The sequence below is a fragment of the Gadus chalcogrammus genome, chromosome 5 (assembly GCF_026213295.1).
Source record: "Gadus chalcogrammus isolate NIFS_2021 chromosome 5, NIFS_Gcha_1.0, whole genome shotgun sequence".
NCBI classification, from domain to species: Eukaryota; Metazoa; Chordata; class Actinopteri; order Gadiformes; family Gadidae; genus Gadus; species Gadus chalcogrammus.
Window position 1 is genome coordinate 19,097,921 of NC_079416.1, and position 16,940 is coordinate 19,114,860.

At 51.7% G+C, this 16,940-nt stretch overlaps 2 protein-coding genes and 1 long non-coding RNA gene across 4 annotated transcripts; 2 read left to right on the plus strand and 1 right to left on the minus strand.

The window, feature by feature from the left end:
- Positions 1-3: 3 nt before the first annotated feature.
- Positions 4-2,577, minus strand: LOC130383051 (uncharacterized). The gene is made up of 3 exons (XR_008895678.1): positions 2,452-2,577; positions 1,933-2,020; positions 4-82 (listed from the first exon to the last, which is right to left on the minus strand). It is a non-coding gene; the product is annotated as an uncharacterized LOC130383051 (long non-coding RNA).
- A 979-nt stretch (positions 2,578-3,556) lies between these two features.
- LOC130382651 (enhancer of rudimentary homolog) lies at positions 3,557-6,144 on the plus strand. Of its 2 annotated transcripts, none has more exons than XM_056590519.1 (4): positions 3,557-3,658; positions 4,168-4,255; positions 4,708-4,828; positions 6,010-6,144. In XM_056590519.1, exons 1-4 carry the CDS (start codon positions 3,656-3,658, stop codon positions 6,110-6,112), a joined length of 315 nt encoding a protein of 104 aa, XP_056446494.1. In that variant the 5' UTR covers positions 3,557-3,655; the 3' UTR covers positions 6,113-6,144. The 2 variants fall into 2 exon arrangements, with proteins under 2 accessions (XP_056446494.1, XP_056446493.1); XM_056590518.1 differs by lacking the exon at positions 3,557-3,658 and adding an exon at positions 3,710-4,046.
- A 2,454-nt stretch (positions 6,145-8,598) lies between these two features.
- si:ch211-168d23.3 (BRD4-interacting chromatin-remodeling complex-associated protein) lies at positions 8,599-16,440 on the plus strand. Its single transcript, XM_056589768.1, has 12 exons — positions 8,599-8,639; positions 9,027-9,069; positions 9,254-9,319; positions 9,774-11,312; positions 11,432-11,629; positions 11,936-12,584; positions 12,702-12,847; positions 13,068-13,213; positions 14,346-14,494; positions 14,822-14,916; positions 15,056-15,158; positions 15,722-16,440. The coding sequence occupies exons 1-12, from the start codon at positions 8,599-8,601 to the stop codon at positions 16,438-16,440; spliced, it is 3,894 nt and encodes a 1,297-aa protein (XP_056445743.1).
- Positions 16,441-16,940: the final 500 nt, after the last annotated feature.

A 16,940-nucleotide genomic window follows, 5' to 3' on the forward strand; every position in this document is an offset into this window, starting at 1 on the left:
CCCCGTCGGCGCCGTCCCCGCCACCCCCCCGGGAGCGCAGCCGCAGGCCCCCTGCATCGTCCTCTGGCCTGGGGGTCACCGCCTGGAGGACAGAAGGAGGAGGTTGAGTCCTCACTACCGATAGGGCTCGGCGATTTGGCCTAAAAATAAAAACTCTGTTTTTTCAAACCAAACCCCATTACGATTATATCTTTTTATAGATTTTAATAACTGAAAAATATACATATTTTTTTAAGTTTGGATTTTATTTGAAGAGTAACAATGATTAAAAAAAATCATAATAAATAACACATCTCCCATTCTGCTGCGTGCCTCAGTTTAGGATGTTGGAATAGATGTGTTGTACTGCTGCTTATGGTTGCCACAGACTTTGCATGCTGCAATGTTGATATTTAACCTTCTAAAACAAAAATCGTCCTAAACCATTAATTCGAATTACGATAAAAAAAACAAACAATTAATCTCCTAGCTCTAACTACTGACCTCTACTAGTGCACTGTCCTAGTGTACTGTCCTATTGTACTAGCGCACTGTCCTACTGTACTGTCCGACTGTACTAGTGTACTGTCCTACTGTACTGTCCTAGTGTAGTGCACTACTGTACTAGATCGTTAAGCCCCCGCAATGCTACAATTGTACACCAGCAGAGAAGAACTGGAGTGGAAACTCTGGATATCCTGGAGTCACTCATTCAGAAAAAGCAGGGATACATGTAGTGTTTGAACTGAACTGGAGAACTCTCTCCGATGTATAAAGCCAAAATGCCTCCCGGCGGGAGGCTAGCAGAGCTCCTGTTATCACATCAACATGGGCTCGGTAGGACTGTTCTGTGGCCATAACATTGGAAGTCTTGGCAAAACATCATGGGTAATTTTACCATGCCAAGGTTGCATCGTTGGAGCGTGAACACACAGTCCAGCCAACTGCATAATGAGACATTTCAGACACCTAAGCATGGTGTGTGCAGTACGATTAACCAGCGTCTGCACTTTGAACTAGAGAGCCTTATATCTACCGTCAGGAACAGCATTTATACCCTTTATCACAGTATAACACAACAACTGCATGCGTTACATATTAACTCTTAAATCTCTCTTCGGCTTGTAATGAGGCCGTATCGAGAACAAATAAACATATCCTTGGATGACAAAGTTATAAGGGTTTGGTGGATAGTGACCACGAAACACCAGCATGCACACACAGTGGAATGACAGGAAACACGTTTAATACCCCGCTGGGACAGATCACAAACCCAGGGGTGATCGGGAGGGGGTGCATGTAGATGATGATGATGATGATATGGAGTTTATTCTCCAGGGATTCTAAACCCAGTGTGGCTGAGGCTCATAATAAAAAAAAAACTCAAAAACGAGTCTTTCCACTCACACCACTAGAGCTACATTAGTGATGCCTGTTCGGGCACATCTCCTTCGTTGAAAAAGAGGGATACTCCAATGAAGGGAGACAAAAGGATTGTGTCATATATCTTTAGAAATATCAACGGGTTACAATTAAATGTGGGGAATGATTTGATTGGTTGAATAACTGTCAGACAACCACATACACAGACAATGTTTAGGGTAGGTGTAATTTAGAATACAAGAATAAATGACATGCATTGAAGGATATACACCATTGTAAGCGTTGCAGTTAAAATGTGAATAATTTCTTTCAAACGTTACAATGTCGATTGACTCTAGAGGAAATGTGGAAATAAATTTGACCCGGTAAAATGTTCTGATTAATTAATGGCAGGGTGAGCCGTAATCCTTCATTCATCCCATTAAGAGCCTCCTGAACGTTTTAACACTCTGCTCAACGAGTGGAACAATTTCGCCAAACAAACACGATTTGATTTACAAGTTTCCGCGCACACAGAATATTATCTGTGCATGAGGTGCACCGCGACCTGAGTGCATTGCTCATACACACCGTGTTGTTCTCCACGTCCTCTGCATTGTTCGCCATTGTCGGCCCGAGCTGACACTTGTCCTCACATGCAAGTCGCTTTCTTCTGTATCTGAAAGAGGTTAAACGTATTGACGCAAATCAGCAAAGCAAAGCAAACGATGACAGATTGGCGAAGGAGCACCGCACGTTAACAGTGGCGGTGCAGGATGACGAAATGGGCGGGGTGGCTTAGTTCAACATGCTATGAAATATACATTTATGTGGCCGTTTCTACACAAAGACCACATGCAAATGATCATGGTGTGCAATATCACAGTGCCTGCTGAATCACCTGTCATACGGAGAGTTATCATACACGAAAAACATACTTTCTGATCGTATGTGAGAGCTGTGATTTAGTGAAATGTGCTGAGATTGTTGGGGGGTGTTGTAGCGTTAGCTACAAGGCTAGCAGATTTAACGTTTCCCAACCGGCTCCTCGGCACGGCCACCATGGCGCCCCGTTAATGCAGTCGGACGGTATGAACACGTCTGTCTTACCTGGCAAGGCTCGTAGACACAGCACTTTATTTGGCATTCGGAGCGTTCTCAGATGTGTATAAAACCCGGGGACTATCTCCCTCTTCTTCTTTATTGTTCCCCCCAACAGAGAGGATCCGGTCATGATCCGCTACTTCCTGGTCACAGGAGGAAGGTTGAAAAAAATAGTAAGCATGTTCTGATAAATAAATAAATAATAAATAAATATGATGAATATAAATGAAAATAATCATAGGTGTGTTAATATTGAGTAAAATATTCTGAATATTGAATCAGAAGTCCAGCAATAATTTCAGTGTATGTTTTATTAGTTTGGTTTGGATGATTATTTCTAATTTTATGTGTTAACAGATGTATAGTTCGCCGTTTAATGTATGTGTATGTATATGTATACACACTTTTAAAATGTTCAATATGTTTTAATTGTTTTCCGTTTGCCTTTACTTCATTTCAGAAAAAGCGTTGCGAGATGTAGTGAGTGACTACCCCGATATCTGTTGGCCTATTCCAGATGTTAACTTGGAGCAATCATAGTTAACTGTACGTTCAGAAATGTTTTTTTTATTAGCTATTATGTAAGAGACAGTACATGCATAAAAAACCCCACTTGAATTAATTCGTATATTGTTATGTCTGGCCGAGGCACAGCGTTTTTGGACATAGACATAAAAACCTAGATGCGCTGAGAGATACGTCGGCGCGGCCGCCATTTTGAGGCGGGCGACCATTGGAAATCCTTTTTAATGCATCCTGTAAAAACACATCAATTGACATATTTTGCATGCATCAAAAATAAAATAAATATGTACATGTTTATTGAGAATTTTTCAAAGAACTTCATGACGGAAATAGGCTTTTTAGTTACCACTGAAGTTTCACTTGCTAAATTGTATCTTGCTGTTATGTATAGGTGTATCAATACCCATTTGCTGAACATCGGTTGTTAGTCATGTGAAATAGTACCCGAGTAGATGGTTTTTAACCCCTTCAAGATCTTGTTTGATTTGGTGCACCGTTACCTTCCCAATATGGCGACCACGAGACGTATCGCCGCGCTCTGATTCTATACAGTTTCTATGTTAACAGATCTGTGATCTCGCTGGGTTACGACGTTATTCTTCCGGTGTCAAAGTGTAGCTCATCGGTCATTGACGGAGCGAGCATCAAGCATCTACCAAAAACCGAGAAGAAACGGCCCAAAGCAATGGTTAGTCTTACACGATACAACTATTGTGGCCCAATCATTTTTTTATTTGGTTTACATTGTGATATTGTCACGTGCTCTGTCGTCCAGCTGACGTCTCGAGCACAGGTGTGCACGTCTAGTGAGCGTCCGCGGAGTGTAGTGGTCGCAATCAGCGTTGAAAAAAAACAGTAACATTCAGCGTTATTTGATGCTATAATATAACAGCGGTATAGGACGATACGATGGCGTTGGGCCGTGGGCTCTACTACAAACTAAGATGCACGGGAAAAACAACGTGATCGTTTTGGGGTTTGCTCTGTGGCCTGACGTGGACTAGGCAAAAAATAGGTCACGCATCCAGTTTCTCACAATGACTCAGGACGAGAATCAAATTCGTAATTTAAATAATGTAATTCTCGCTTTAGTTTGCATGGTCTCTCTCTCCAAGTCAGACTTGGTACCCTGGATGACTGTAAAACAAATGATGCGTGGTTATCAGTTTCCAATAATAATCGTTGTTGTGTTTGCAGTCGCACACCATCCTGTTGGTACAGCCCACCAAGCGGCCCGAAGGGCGGACGTACGCAGACTATGAATCCGTCAACGAGTGTATGGAAGGTGAGCAAGGCATCAACAACACTGGCGAGAATAGGGGTTCAAGATTCCAGGTTGAAGGTCTGCTGTAAGAGGAATCTTGTTAAATGGAGTATAAATGTACCTTTGGCTACACAAAGCATTTTAAAACGAGTGCCTCACATTCGCCCGTTCATGAGGCCCATTCATAGATGGACCGCGGGGTCAGCCATGCAGCAGTTGGGCATCTTGCCTGGAGGCGCCAGGGATTGAGCTAGCTTTTAGCCGTTCTAAGGGCCATTCCTTTTTCACCCAACAGCCGTCTTGGTTCCATTCAGAACAGAGTTTGTTTAGCGGTTTGACCCAATATGGCCGCTGGAGGAATGACGGCAAGAGGAACCAAAGCATTTACACTGAAGACTTATTCTTAAGACTTATAGGTGTATGTTAGCAGTAACAGAGCTGTAAGAGGGTTAACCGGCGTGTTGTGTTTCCAGGGGTGTGTAAGATGTACGAGGAGCATCTGAAGAGGATGAACCCCAGCAGCCCGTCGATAACCTACGACATCAGCCAGCTGTTCGACTTCATCGACGACCTCGCTGACCTCAGCTGTTTGGTGTAAGTGGCCGTGACGATCACCATCACCGTGTTGTCTAGCAGACGCTTTCAACCAAAGCGATGTGCACAGATATAAGTTTTGAGGTATATCTATCTGCGCGTATGTTTGCCGATATGAAAACTTGAAATAGTTTTGATTAATAGATGGAGTTCCATGTTTATAAATGCTACTTTGGTGGTTGAACCACTCCCCAAGTTTAGTGCTTGGGGGTTGTCGCCATGACACCAATTCCTAACATTCATGAATTACTATCTATTTTATATTGCTGGGAAAACAAGATTTCGCCAAAATCTCAAATTTCTTTTTTTTTGCGTTGCATTTCAACACATCAATCATAAAACTGAGCCGACCTGAAGACGTCACATTTGACACTGTTAGCTACTTTTTTTTAAGCTAACTAGCTCTATATTTTAACATGGATTTAGAAACCGGATTACTATTTTTAAATGACGGGACTTTCTACACCGTCCGGTTGTGTGATTACTACCACTGCTTTGAATGACTGTTGATGCACGCGGTGCCGACTCCGAGCCCGTCTGCACACCGTCTGCAGCAGCAGCAGCTGACAGTTTTTGGTTGGACTAGACAGATACAGAGTTGAAGGAGTTTTTTTAACCCAAAGACAGTGAAGGTACAACACTTTTATGTAGGCCTACAGTCCAGTGTTAAGATATGACCAAAATACAAGCTGTGGTCGCTCACACTAAAGCTCGCTGTGGGTGTGCATGAACCAACTTACGAGTGACGCATTAATCCCGCGACTCAACGAATCGATGACCAAATTCGTTGACAACGCTTTTAGTAATCGATTTTTATCGATTTGTTGTTGCAGCCCTAATATTACCCCACCAGGTGTGAGTGTGATTAGCCGTTACAAGCCGGGAAAATCTGCCACTTCTGACATCACAAGTGGCCGTGTCCACCTAGATGTATGACGGATAGACTGCAGCAACGTTTGCTGCAATCCACTGGGTAGGCTGGTAGACTGATCTAACCAGCACACATCTAGGTGGACACGCCCACTTGTGATGTCAGAAGAGGCTGATTTCCTAAACGCTTGTAACGGCTAATCGCTCTCACCTGGTGGTATAATATGTCACTCTTAAGTGTAGACCCTGAGAGTTTGTGTGCAACCTGAAGACTGATGTCTGTCTTCCCCCCCCCCCCCCCCCCCCTCCAGGTACCGTGCCGACACCCAGACCTACCAGCCCTACAACAAGGACTGGATCAAGGAGAAGATCTACGTCCTGCTGCGGCGACAGGCACAGCAGGCGGGGAAGTGAGACCGGAGACCGGGGGCTGATTCGGGACCGGGGGCTGGTCTGGGTGGGGGTGGGGGGGTGGGGGCGGGCTGAAACGTTGTTGTAATAAAATGCGTTATTTTCCTATCTGTCACATGTCAAAGGGATGGGTGGATTGTTTTGCATGGGGAACAGCGTTTATTTTCTATGACGATGTCCGGGTTATAAATAAAGAATTGCTTTAAAAAAACAACTCTGATTGTTAAAGCGTTTTTCTCTTTCCTAAGGAGCTTTAGAGGCCATCAATTGTAACCCAACTTTATGGATGTCTGAGGGAATCTCAACTCCACCGGGATGTTTCATCTCTATTGCCATGGTTACCTGTCCGAATTCAACCAACATCTGGATTAAGCTGAACCAAAGTCATTGGTTGTGAGAGATCAATGTTTAACAACCATAACAAAGCGATTGAAGTAGTTTCTTGCCTGCTAAATTGACTTGCAGATGCAGATTTATTTTTTATGGATGGCGTTTATCTGCGATGTTTCTGGATGAGCGGCTACTTTGCTGTGCGGTCTAACTGGGACCGTCAAACAAAAGTCGCTCAAAGCTATGGAAATGATAATCGTCTTGAAATATCGATTTCCCATTGGAAGTGGTCTCAGAAAACGCTTTTTCCATTATCCGTTGACTGAAATATTTGTATATTCTTTTTTTAATAAAACTGAACAATCGCCTCTTCACTGGGGGGAGTAGGCCTACATCCTGGAGTAAAATATGATTGTAGCCTACTGCTCTAGCTGCGATGGAAGAGCGGGCATATTTGAAGTGTATGTGGGTGCGTGCGTGTGGTATCGCGACAGCAGCTGTGCACATTGCTCCTTACTATATCCACCTTTGTGTTGCGCTCGGCGCCCCGTCTGTTTCTCACACCCTCCCACCCCACCCTCAGCCCCCCTCTCCCCCCTCTCATCACCCTACCCCGCCTTCTCCTCTTAGCATGTGAAAGGACCAGTGAGTGAGAATCGATGGCGCAGAGGGCCGCTTGACAGCACAATAAACCACAAAGACGGAGCGGTGAGTTGTTTTGTTGTCGGATTCGCGGAGCGGCTTTGAGGCGACGCGCGACGCGACGCGTGGGTCTGCGGGCGCAGGACGGGGACATTTACCCCGGCGTCTTTTGTTATTGCGTTCGGGCTTACAGCGGGCATCAGTTGCCGTGGTCCCCCCTCTCCCTCTAGCTCTCCTCAAAACAAGGAGGACCACCACCCGCACCCCCCTTCCTCCCAGGCATCGCTCGGGACATTATTTTTAGATGAACACACGGTCCCCTAACGAATGGACTATATTTAGACCCTCTGCGCGTGTGTGTGTGTGTGTGTTTGTGTTTACCGAGCGCCGTGACGGAGAAACAATGTGCATGTGCTGCCGCGGGTTTGGACGAGGGTCTGACCGCATCTTCCGACGGGCGATGCGGTACCTTAATGCGGTCGACTTGGGCTGTGAAACAAAACAAATGACAGGGGCAGCGGTGAGGAAAGCTTTCCTTCCCTTCCCACGGAGCTCCCCTGGAAACCCAGCGAGACGGAGTGTGTTATTCTAATTGGCTGGTTTCATGCGTCGGGGGTTTTGCATGAGTGTTTACCTCGACCTGATGTTGCTGGTGGTGGTGGAGGCATCTGGACAGCTGCGGCCAGCAGACATGCCTCCAGGTCTGTCTGTGTCCCGTCCTCCCCAAACTGTAGTTTCATTGGAATATTCAATAAAATCCGGTATTAACGTCATCATTGATAACGATTGGGTCTGTCATAAGAAAACGCGATAGAAAGTTCTCGGATTAAGCTTATTATTATTACGCCCCCCTGCCCCCCAGACTGAAATAATATATTGATCTTACGGATCTCTGTGTAACTGAACTGTGATTCTGACGGCCTCAGACGACCCTGCAGACCACAGGTGCTGAGCCCGGTCGTAGTTGACTCCTCCTCCATCACCTCCGCCCTCCCACGCCGCAAGATCACCGCGATGCCCCGACGGAGACGTCTGGACCCGGAGAGCCGTCACCTCGCCGCTGTGATACCCGGCCAGAGCTTCCCATGACACCGCAGCGAGAACGCAGCTCCACCGCTCTGCATGGGGTCTCCTACAACACATGAAGTGGGTTCAGAAAAAGATCACAACAAAACATCATAATGGATATTTGATGTATTTTAGAAGGATTGTGATGAATTTACTTAAATTAATTGCCCTGTGCTAATTGCTAAGTAAAAACGCCTGCCATCGTTCTAATGTCCGTGTTCCTCATTGGAATAAGTGGAGATGTTTGCTTGAGTTTCTGGCCCTGGTGTACCAACCTGTCGGAAGGTAGAGATCTGTCCGACGCCCAGCGGAGAGGTCCTGGGTTCGATCCCTCCTTAAAGACAAGCAGCTGAATCCTTCGTAGGTTGCCTAATACTGGGCCATCTGTAAACCCAACAGTAAATAGTAATAAATTAATACATGCTTGTGTCGTGTGCGTTTCAGTTGACATGGACGATGAAGATGGGACATGCCTGCTTGACGTCTTGTGGTGAGTCTGGGTCGAGGCTGTTCCGGGATGTTCCGGGTTCTTCTAAAATCGTCCTCATCCATTGCTGTTAATGTCACGTCAGTTCCCGGGCGCCAAACTCTACGTCACTCTAACTCTCCCCACCGGGACCTGTATCATAAATATCCTGGAGTCTATGTTCTGTGTCTCGCTGGGACTGTGGACACAGCAACTCATACAACAGGGGGGCAATTTCTTTGTATCTTAATTTAACGTACATTACATTTCTGGTAAACATATCTAACTCGGTTCATCCATTCATCTTTATATTCATCGATCCACCCGTATGTCACGCTGTCGGTCCGTCTCTCTTGTTCTGTCTGTCTGTCCGTCCGTCCGTCTGAACGGGTCTGCTTTTTACCTTTCTAGTGACCCCCAGGCCCTGAACGACTTCCTCCATGGGACCAATGAGGTGAGAGAACCATACCGCTATCGTTTTATTAATAGTATACACAAGGTAGCGCTTTAATAAACGCCCTCTCTCTATCATAGCACTAGACACAGCATGGAAGTATTGTTGTATTTGGGGACAGACTCACCCACACACTTTTTTTGTGTATTTGGGGACCTTCCCTTAAACGCTGCTCTCTCTCCAGCTGCAGTCTGAGGACCTGCTCATCTCCTCGTCTTCCGGGGAGCCCTCCCTCTTCACAGACCCTCCGGTGAGTGGAGCGCACACACACACACACGCACACGCACACGCACACACACACACACACACACACACACACACACACACACACACACACACACACACACACACACACAAACACAATCGCACACCCAGGTACACTGCATCCACCCAGAAACACACACAAGTTACACAACGCATGCACACTAACACAGACGCACCCTGGTACAAGCACATGGGTACACTGCAAACACAGAAGCACACACACACACACACACACACACAGGCAGTTACATCGGGGAACTCACACGGGGGAACACACAGGAGTACATTGCGCACACAGGCACATATGGGCTCAGACACACAGGCACACCCTTAGAGAGTGATTCACTGGCAGCATCTGTGCAGGTAACGGCTAAACCATGCCAATTAGCAATTAGATGATGTGAACCTGTCCCACCTCCTCCTCCTCCTTCCCCCCCCAGAGCCCAGTCTCCTTGCTGGGAGATGACAGGGACTCCTCAGACACGCCTCCTCCGGGCTGCGTGGACCTCTCCTTCCTGGAGGAGGCTCTGCTCTCCTCCCCAGAGGGGTCCCGGGAGGAGGTGCAGCAGGAGGTGGGAGACCACCGAACCCCAGACGATGAGGACGAGGACGTGGGCAGAGGAGGAGGGGAGGAGGACGAGGACGAGGAGGAGGTGCAGGAGGGGATGGCCTGTGACATTCTGCAGCAGAGTCTCCAGGAGGCGGACATCACAGAGCAGACCCTGGCCCTGGGGGCCGACCTGACCCACCCTGGAGACGGCCTGTCCCTGTACGCCCCCGCCCCTTTCCTGCTCCCGCCGCTGGCCCCGCCGTTCCTCCCCAAGCCTCACACCCTGCCCAGGGACACCCAAGCGGCCGTGGAGCCCCCCCACCCCTCCCTGCTGGCGGTGGGGCCCGGCTGTCCCTCCCTGAGGCCGACCGGTCCACCCCAGCTCATGGGACTCCTGCCTGGGAGCGTGTTCCCCACCCCACCCCCGGAGAGCTCCTTCTCCCTCAGCCCGGCCCAGGCCTCCGGCATGATCATCCACAAGGCCATGCCCAGCCTAACCGGCCGCCACCTGACGGGCCCGGGCCTGAGGGCGGCCACCGCCGCCTCTACCCCTGGCATCCTCCTGCATAGAGCCCCCCTCCACATCCAGCCCAAACTGCCCGTCAGCATCCAGCCCCGATTGGTTCAGATCAGTCCCAAGCCGTCGGGGCAGAAATCCCAACAGGGTCTCACCTTTGTCCCTGGGACTCCCTCGTCGAATATCTTGCTGTCCCAGGCGGGGTCGAAGGCTCCGCCTCCACAGCAGCAGCAGCAGCAGCAGGCCAACCAGCACCTCAGCAAGCCCCTCAGTCTGCAGCTGGTCAACCAGGGTGGCTCCTTCGTGCTCCAGCCCCAGGGACTCTTCCAAGGCCAGAACCAGTTCCTCCTCCCGGGCCAGTGTCCCGTCACCATCGCCCAGCCGGCCGGCGCGGCGGGACCCATTCTGACCTCCAGCCACCAGGGGTCCTCGGTCCACGGTGCCGACCGGCCCCACATCCTCACGCTCCCCCACAGGCAGCTCAACTTCAGCCCCGTCTTCACCAGCCCCAGCGGGCAGCTCTCCCTCCGCCAGGCCACCGTGCTCTCTGGGTCTCTGCAGCTCCAGTCAGCGGCCCCTACCGTCTTCCAGATGCCGGCGCACCTCGCCGGGGCCTATAACCCGGGGGGGCAGGGCCAGCGGGCCACTTTGGTCCACAACTCTGCCCTGGGGAACCACATCACGTTGATCAACAGCTCCGGGGTGCTGCCCACCGACCTGACCTCCATCTCCATCCTGAACGGCTCTCAGCTGGTGCACGGTATTCCCTTCGCGGCCTCGGCCCCGAGCCTGCAGGCCGGGGGCCCCGAGGGACAGCTGAACCTCCAGCAGGCCTCGGTCGTGGTTCTGGCCGACCGCACGCTTCCTGAAGAGAGGGTCCATCCAGAAGAGACCTTCCACCAACTGTCCCAGGTAGGTTCCCTGAACCATCAGATTGAAGGGAAGTAGGCCTAGTATTGTTAATACACCTTAATATTGAATTCACCAAACTTGGGTGATAGGATCACGCCTTCCTCTTTGTGTCCTTGAAGGCCTTCCGACCGGTCGTCCATCATGTCTCCGTCAAGCCCCCCTCTCCCCCGGTGGTCACCGTTCTCCAGGCCCCAGCGGGAGCCCCTCTGGTCCCCCAGCTCCCCAAACCCCTGCTGCCCCAAACAGACATGAGCCAAGAGGTGGAGGAGCTGGACCACTCCACGGTTACCAACCAGGCCTTGATGCAACTCCAACAGGTCAGAGGTCACCGTGCGATGTGATGGGGATGCACGGGTTGGATGATGTAGGGATGGATTTTTTGGTTGATCGATGTCATCGTTGATGCATGTATTGGGTAATGTAACGAGTCATTGACCCATGGGGTGATCTTCCTACACTATTAAGTAATATCATGTCATCTCATACATTCATCATACGTGAACAAAGGTCACATTCCAAAGAGCCCCCTTGGGACTCAGATGGTGTGGATGGGGAAATTGAAACCAAGATACGCCACCTGTTAACCCTCTACCCCTCTATTTGCATGACTGTCTCCTCTGCAGCAAGCACTTAGCTCTCATCCCATCATACCTTCTGAGCTCCTGATGGGAGCTCTGCCAGTCGAGCCGATGCATTCCCTTGATTCTACTTCAGACAATGAGAGAGAGGCTCTGTCCCAGATACAGTCCTCCATGGCCCAGGCTGACACCCTTGCTGCACTCGTGGACGGATGTGTGGAGCTCTCCCCCCTCCCGCCTGACTCTGAGGAAGCCCTTGAACACCGCTCGTCCCGCCCTGTACAGGAGACACCAAACACAGCATCAGCCAGCTTCTCACCAATCAACCAGGGGGCTCCATCTCAACCAGAGACTCCCCCGGCCCCAGTACCAGGTCACCAGCCTCAGCCCCTAATCCAGCCCCCGGTTCTGCAGGCCTCCCTTCCTCTGATGCAGAACTTTGACTCGGTTCCTCAAACCCAGTCTGAAATCCAACCCCAGGCCCATGTCTTAGAAGCCTTTGTGTCCAACATCCAAACCCAGGCCTCAGTGCCTCACGCCCATCCCGAGTTGGTGGTCCTGGACCAGGACCAGGTCTTCAACCTGTCCCAGCACCAGCATCACCCCACGTACCAGCAGCATGACGCCCCGGTCACGCCCGCCAGCCTCTCCAGCGGGGCAGAAGAACCAGCGGTCCAACAGCACTCACTAAGCAGTAGGTTGCATCACTTCCTGTAACCTGAACATCACCCAATCGGTTTCTCCCAGTTCAACTTCTAGCCTGTTCATACCTCATGTTCATTCCACCTTCTCGCTGGTGTCCCCTGCTCAGAGCCAGCAGCTGCCTTGGTCTTAGAGGGTCCAGAGTTTTCCCTTGATGTCCCCCCGCCGTCTCTAATGACCCAGGCCCTGGGGAGCCTCGGACCCCTGGATCACCTGGAGGTCCTTCAGGAACCTTCCCTTCAGCCTGAGGATCAGGTGAGGCATGGAGACGGACCATTGAAGCCAAATCCTTCAATAGATTATTAGATCTATCATTGTTTTATTAAATACGTTATACAAGTAGTCAATAGTCCACAACAAACTTAACCAAAGATTTCAAATAACTAAATCTACAGAGGGTTTGTTATTGCAAAAATTATTTGCTTCTTACTTGTAACTGAGACCATCCATCTCAACACATTTGTTTGCTTACCAGAATCCGTCGTATCTGTCCGACTACAAGACGGACCTGGGCTCTCCCCCGCTGACGTCCTCTGGGCTGTCGACCTTCTCGGGCCAGCTGGCAGAACATGTGGAGCAGGTGATGGAGGACCGACCCACCCCTGCAATGCGACGGCTCAGGTACGCGGCCATGCCTGGCAGTCGCAGGTACTACACAATACCACAGCAGAACAACTTTACAACAGATTACTTCCGCAGAGTAGACGTTTTACCGTTTGAACCCGGAAGAGAATGTTATTTAGTTTGTGTTCAGTGCGTGGGTTACCAGGGGGGGAGGGGGGGGGGGGGGGGGGGGAGTTTAGGGGGGCCTCAGGGGAAGGATAGGTTCTGGGCGTTTTACTCTCATAGGAAAGGTTCTTGTTTTGATCCCCCCGTATCCTCAGCCTAGCGGAGTTAGTCATCCTTGAGCAAGATGCCCTCAGCCTACCTGCTCAGTATGGACTCGTTGAATTCAGGGCCCAATCCCATTTCTACCCCTTACCCCTTCCCCTTACCCCTCCCCCTTGTTTTGAAGGGGTAAGGGGTAGAAATGGGATTGGGCCTTAGCCGAAACCCCAAAGATACTTACCCCAAGTGTCTGATAAATGAGTAAAAACAAGGTAGCAGTTGTGGTCTGGCCTTGGCCCAGTGAGACCGGCGAATGGTTAGTGTTGATGAGTGTTTGATCCTGTTTTCGGTAGAGACGCACAGCCCTGTGACTCCCCTGGCTCCTCGCCACACAACATCCCTCGGGCTCCATAAAAGTCATTGACATCCAGCAGCACTGGGAACGGGGAGGGCTGTTGTAAACGATCACGTTTCCTCTCATTACCATCACCGTCGGCACCTGGCCAATCATGGGCCTTTCTTCCCTGTTCTGAGATTGTCAGACACAGCGAACGCACTCCCAGCAGAATTGACCACACCCACTTCCTGAAGATGGATGCATAAGGGGCTGTGCCAATCAGGTGTTTGTGTGTGGGGGGGGAGAGGGTACTACTCGAAGCCCAGTAGTAACTCCTCCCTCCCCCAGCAGTAACTCCTCCCCCCCCCCCGTTCCCATAGTTTCCATGGTAACTCCTCCCTCCCAGTTCCCATGGTTTCCGTGGTAACTCCTCCCTCCCAGTTCCCCGGGTTACCGGTTAACTCCTCCCTCCCAGTTCCTCGGGTTACCGGTTAACTCCTCCCTCCCCGTTCCCATGGTTTCCGTCGTAACTCCTCCCTCCCAGTTCTCCGGGTTCCCAGTAGTAACTCCTCCCTCCCTTTTCCCCAGGTTCGAGAACCAGCAGCTCCGGGACCGGGCGGCGATCCAGACCCCCTACACCCACACGTCCTTCACCACGCTGGGGGAGGCCGTGGGCCGCCTGCTCCCCTACCACGCCTGCGCCGGCCCCCTACCCCCCCGGGACCACTTCCACCTGGGTCAGCAGGGTCTTGGGATCTCCTTCAGGGATTCTGACTTCTTTATTGACACGTTGAAGTCATTAGAACCATCCCTCCTGTTTTAGAAATGTCACACAGGCAGCATTGGCTGCACCTTAGACCTCAGACCGTTCCAGTAATAGTTTGATTACTTTAATTACTGAAAAAGTCAGACCCAGATTGATTCGTTTTGGGACTGAACTAGCAGACTGGAAATTGCCGAGACAAAATCGGCCTCTTTGAAAGCAGCAGATAACACCTCCTCAGACTTTGTTCCACTTGATGACTCCAGCGTAATGAAGTCTCTCTCTCTCTCTCTCTCTCTAGTGGACCAGGAGTTTGACTCTGTGTCCGGGTTTCTTCTGAAGCGAACCAAAGACATGGTCAACAAATACCGACAGCTGCTGGTGGCGGAGGCACAGGTGAGACAGCGCTGCCTCTTCAACACTAAGATAAACGCCTGGGGACCGTTTGAACCAAGTGGCCGCCCCCCCATGGGGCATCGGCCTCCACTCCCCTAGCGTGAGCTCACCGTCTGCTCCCCCTCTGGGGGTCCCACAGCAGGACAGTCCCTCGGCAGAGATGGTGATGCTGGAGCGGCTCTTCCTGCAGGCCGAGCGCTTCGCTCTGGGGGAGGACCGGCGACGTGCTCGCAGAGACCCAGGTGAGCCCCCGGAGAGGACCCTGGGAACCAGACCCTGGGGAACCAGACCCTGGGAACCAGCCCCTGGGAACCAGACCCTGGGGAACTAGACCCTGGGGAACCAGACCCTGGGGAACCAGACCCTGGGTGAAGGGTTCATGTCATGCCACCAGGTGTGGGTGTGATAGGCTGGTACAAGCCGTTTGAAAATCATTCCCTGTGCCAACGTGACTTCACCAGTGGGCGTGTCCACCTAGATGTGTGCTGGATAGATCAGTCTACCAGCCTACCCAGTGGACTGTAGCAAACGTTGCTCATTTATCCTTTATATATCTGGTTTGGACACGCCCACATGTGATGTCACTATGACACAGGGAAGGAATGCTTGAACCAGCTAATCACAGCTTCACCTGGTGGCATGACACGAGCCCTTTAAGGGTGCAAGTGAAACCATCTTGACACGTCTTGATATGTCTGCCTTTAGCCGTCTGACTGAGGGTGGAGTCATAAGGCGAGGCTGATGACCCTCCACCTCTGTAGTCCCGTTGCGGTCCGTCTGACACCAGCTGTTGCTTCTGTTCCAGAGTCCTTCATGGCAGCCCTGACCGGTCCAGCCTCCGCGCCGGGCGGCCCCTCCGGCCCCCTCCCCAGACAGTCCCCCCCGCCCACCTGGCCCCGCCTGTCGGACCGCCCCCCCGGTCTGAAGACCTACCGCTCCAGCTCCAGGGGGGGCCTCCGGCTCACCATCAAGCACGAGTCCGGGTCCCGCAAGGTGGTCCGCCACTCCGCCTGCGACCCGGCGCGCAAACGGAACCACGCCGGCCTGCTGACCAATGGCGGCGCTGACTCTATGAGGGGGCGGGACAAGGAGGCACCAGGAGAGGCCCCGCCTCCACGGCCTCTGAACGGCAAGGGGATATCCAACGGAGCTCCGCCCCTTAAAGCCCCCGGGCCGCCCCCGCCCGTCAGTAAGGCCCCTGAACCCCGGGCCCCCCCCGAGGTGAAGCCCGCGGGTCCGATCGCCGTCAAAGAGCCGCGGCCCGTCTCGCCGCCTCGTGATGTCAACCCATGCGTGAAACGCTATAGGCCGGAGGTGCCTCTGTGGGCGGAGCTAAGGGCCAGCCCTGCGGCCTCGCCGCGCCAGGAGGACAACGTGTTGACTGAACATCTCCAGAGCGCCATCGACAGCATCCTGGAGCTCCAGCGTCTCCAGGGGCCCAGCGGGGCCCAGTCCAGGGCACCGCTGGGCCACTCCCTGGACCAGGCCCTCACCGGCATCCTGGATGGGAAACCAGTGAGGTAGCCTGACCGGGGGGGGGGGGGGGCGTGGCGGGATGACCCCCACCAGCAGGCCCATGTCATCGTGGGGGTCTCCACCACGCGGGTTTCCACCGCGGGGGGTTTCCATCGCGGGGGGTCTCCAGCATGGGGGTCTCTCGTGAACAAGGGCCCCACTGTACTAAAGAGAGGCGTGCTTCCCTTTACAGCGGCGGACCGACTCGGCGTCGGCGCCCTGAAACAGAGCGGCCAGAGCCAGACGAGATTGACGAGATTACGCTCTGTGTTGACCGATCGTGACGCACAGTGGGCGGTCTCTGTATGGGCGGGGTCTAGAGAGACACCGGGACCCAGATGCAACGCAGACGACAGCACTATCTACGGTATATAGATGTTAGATACTTCGTTTTGGTGTACATGTTTGTGGAAACAAAGTTCTACTTGAACAGGCTCTACAGTTCCAGTGGTAGTTCATAACTTCACCACAGGCCACCGTCATCAGCATATAGTATTTAAATATTAGTG

Coding starts and splice junctions, on each gene's coding strand:
- si:ch211-168d23.3 (XM_056589768.1), top strand. CDS start 8,599: ATGGACGATGAAGATGGGACATGCCTGCTTGACGTCTTGTG. Junction 11,630..11,935: donor CCTTGATGCAACTCCAACAG/GTCAGAGGTCAC, acceptor TCTCCTCTGCAG/CAAGCACTTAGCTCTCATCC. Junction 15,159..15,721: donor ACGTGCTCGCAGAGACCCAG/GTGAGCCCCCGG, acceptor CTTCTGTTCCAG/AGTCCTTCATGGCAGCCCTG.
- LOC130382651 (XM_056590518.1), top strand. CDS start 4,008: ATGACTCAGGACGAGAATCAAATTCGTAATTTAAATAAT. Junction 4,047..4,167: donor AAATTCGTAATTTAAATAAT/GTAATTCTCGCT, acceptor TTGTGTTTGCAG/TCGCACACCATCCTGTTGGT. Junction 4,256..4,707: donor CGTCAACGAGTGTATGGAAG/GTGAGCAAGGCA, acceptor TTGTGTTTCCAG/GGGTGTGTAAGATGTACGAG.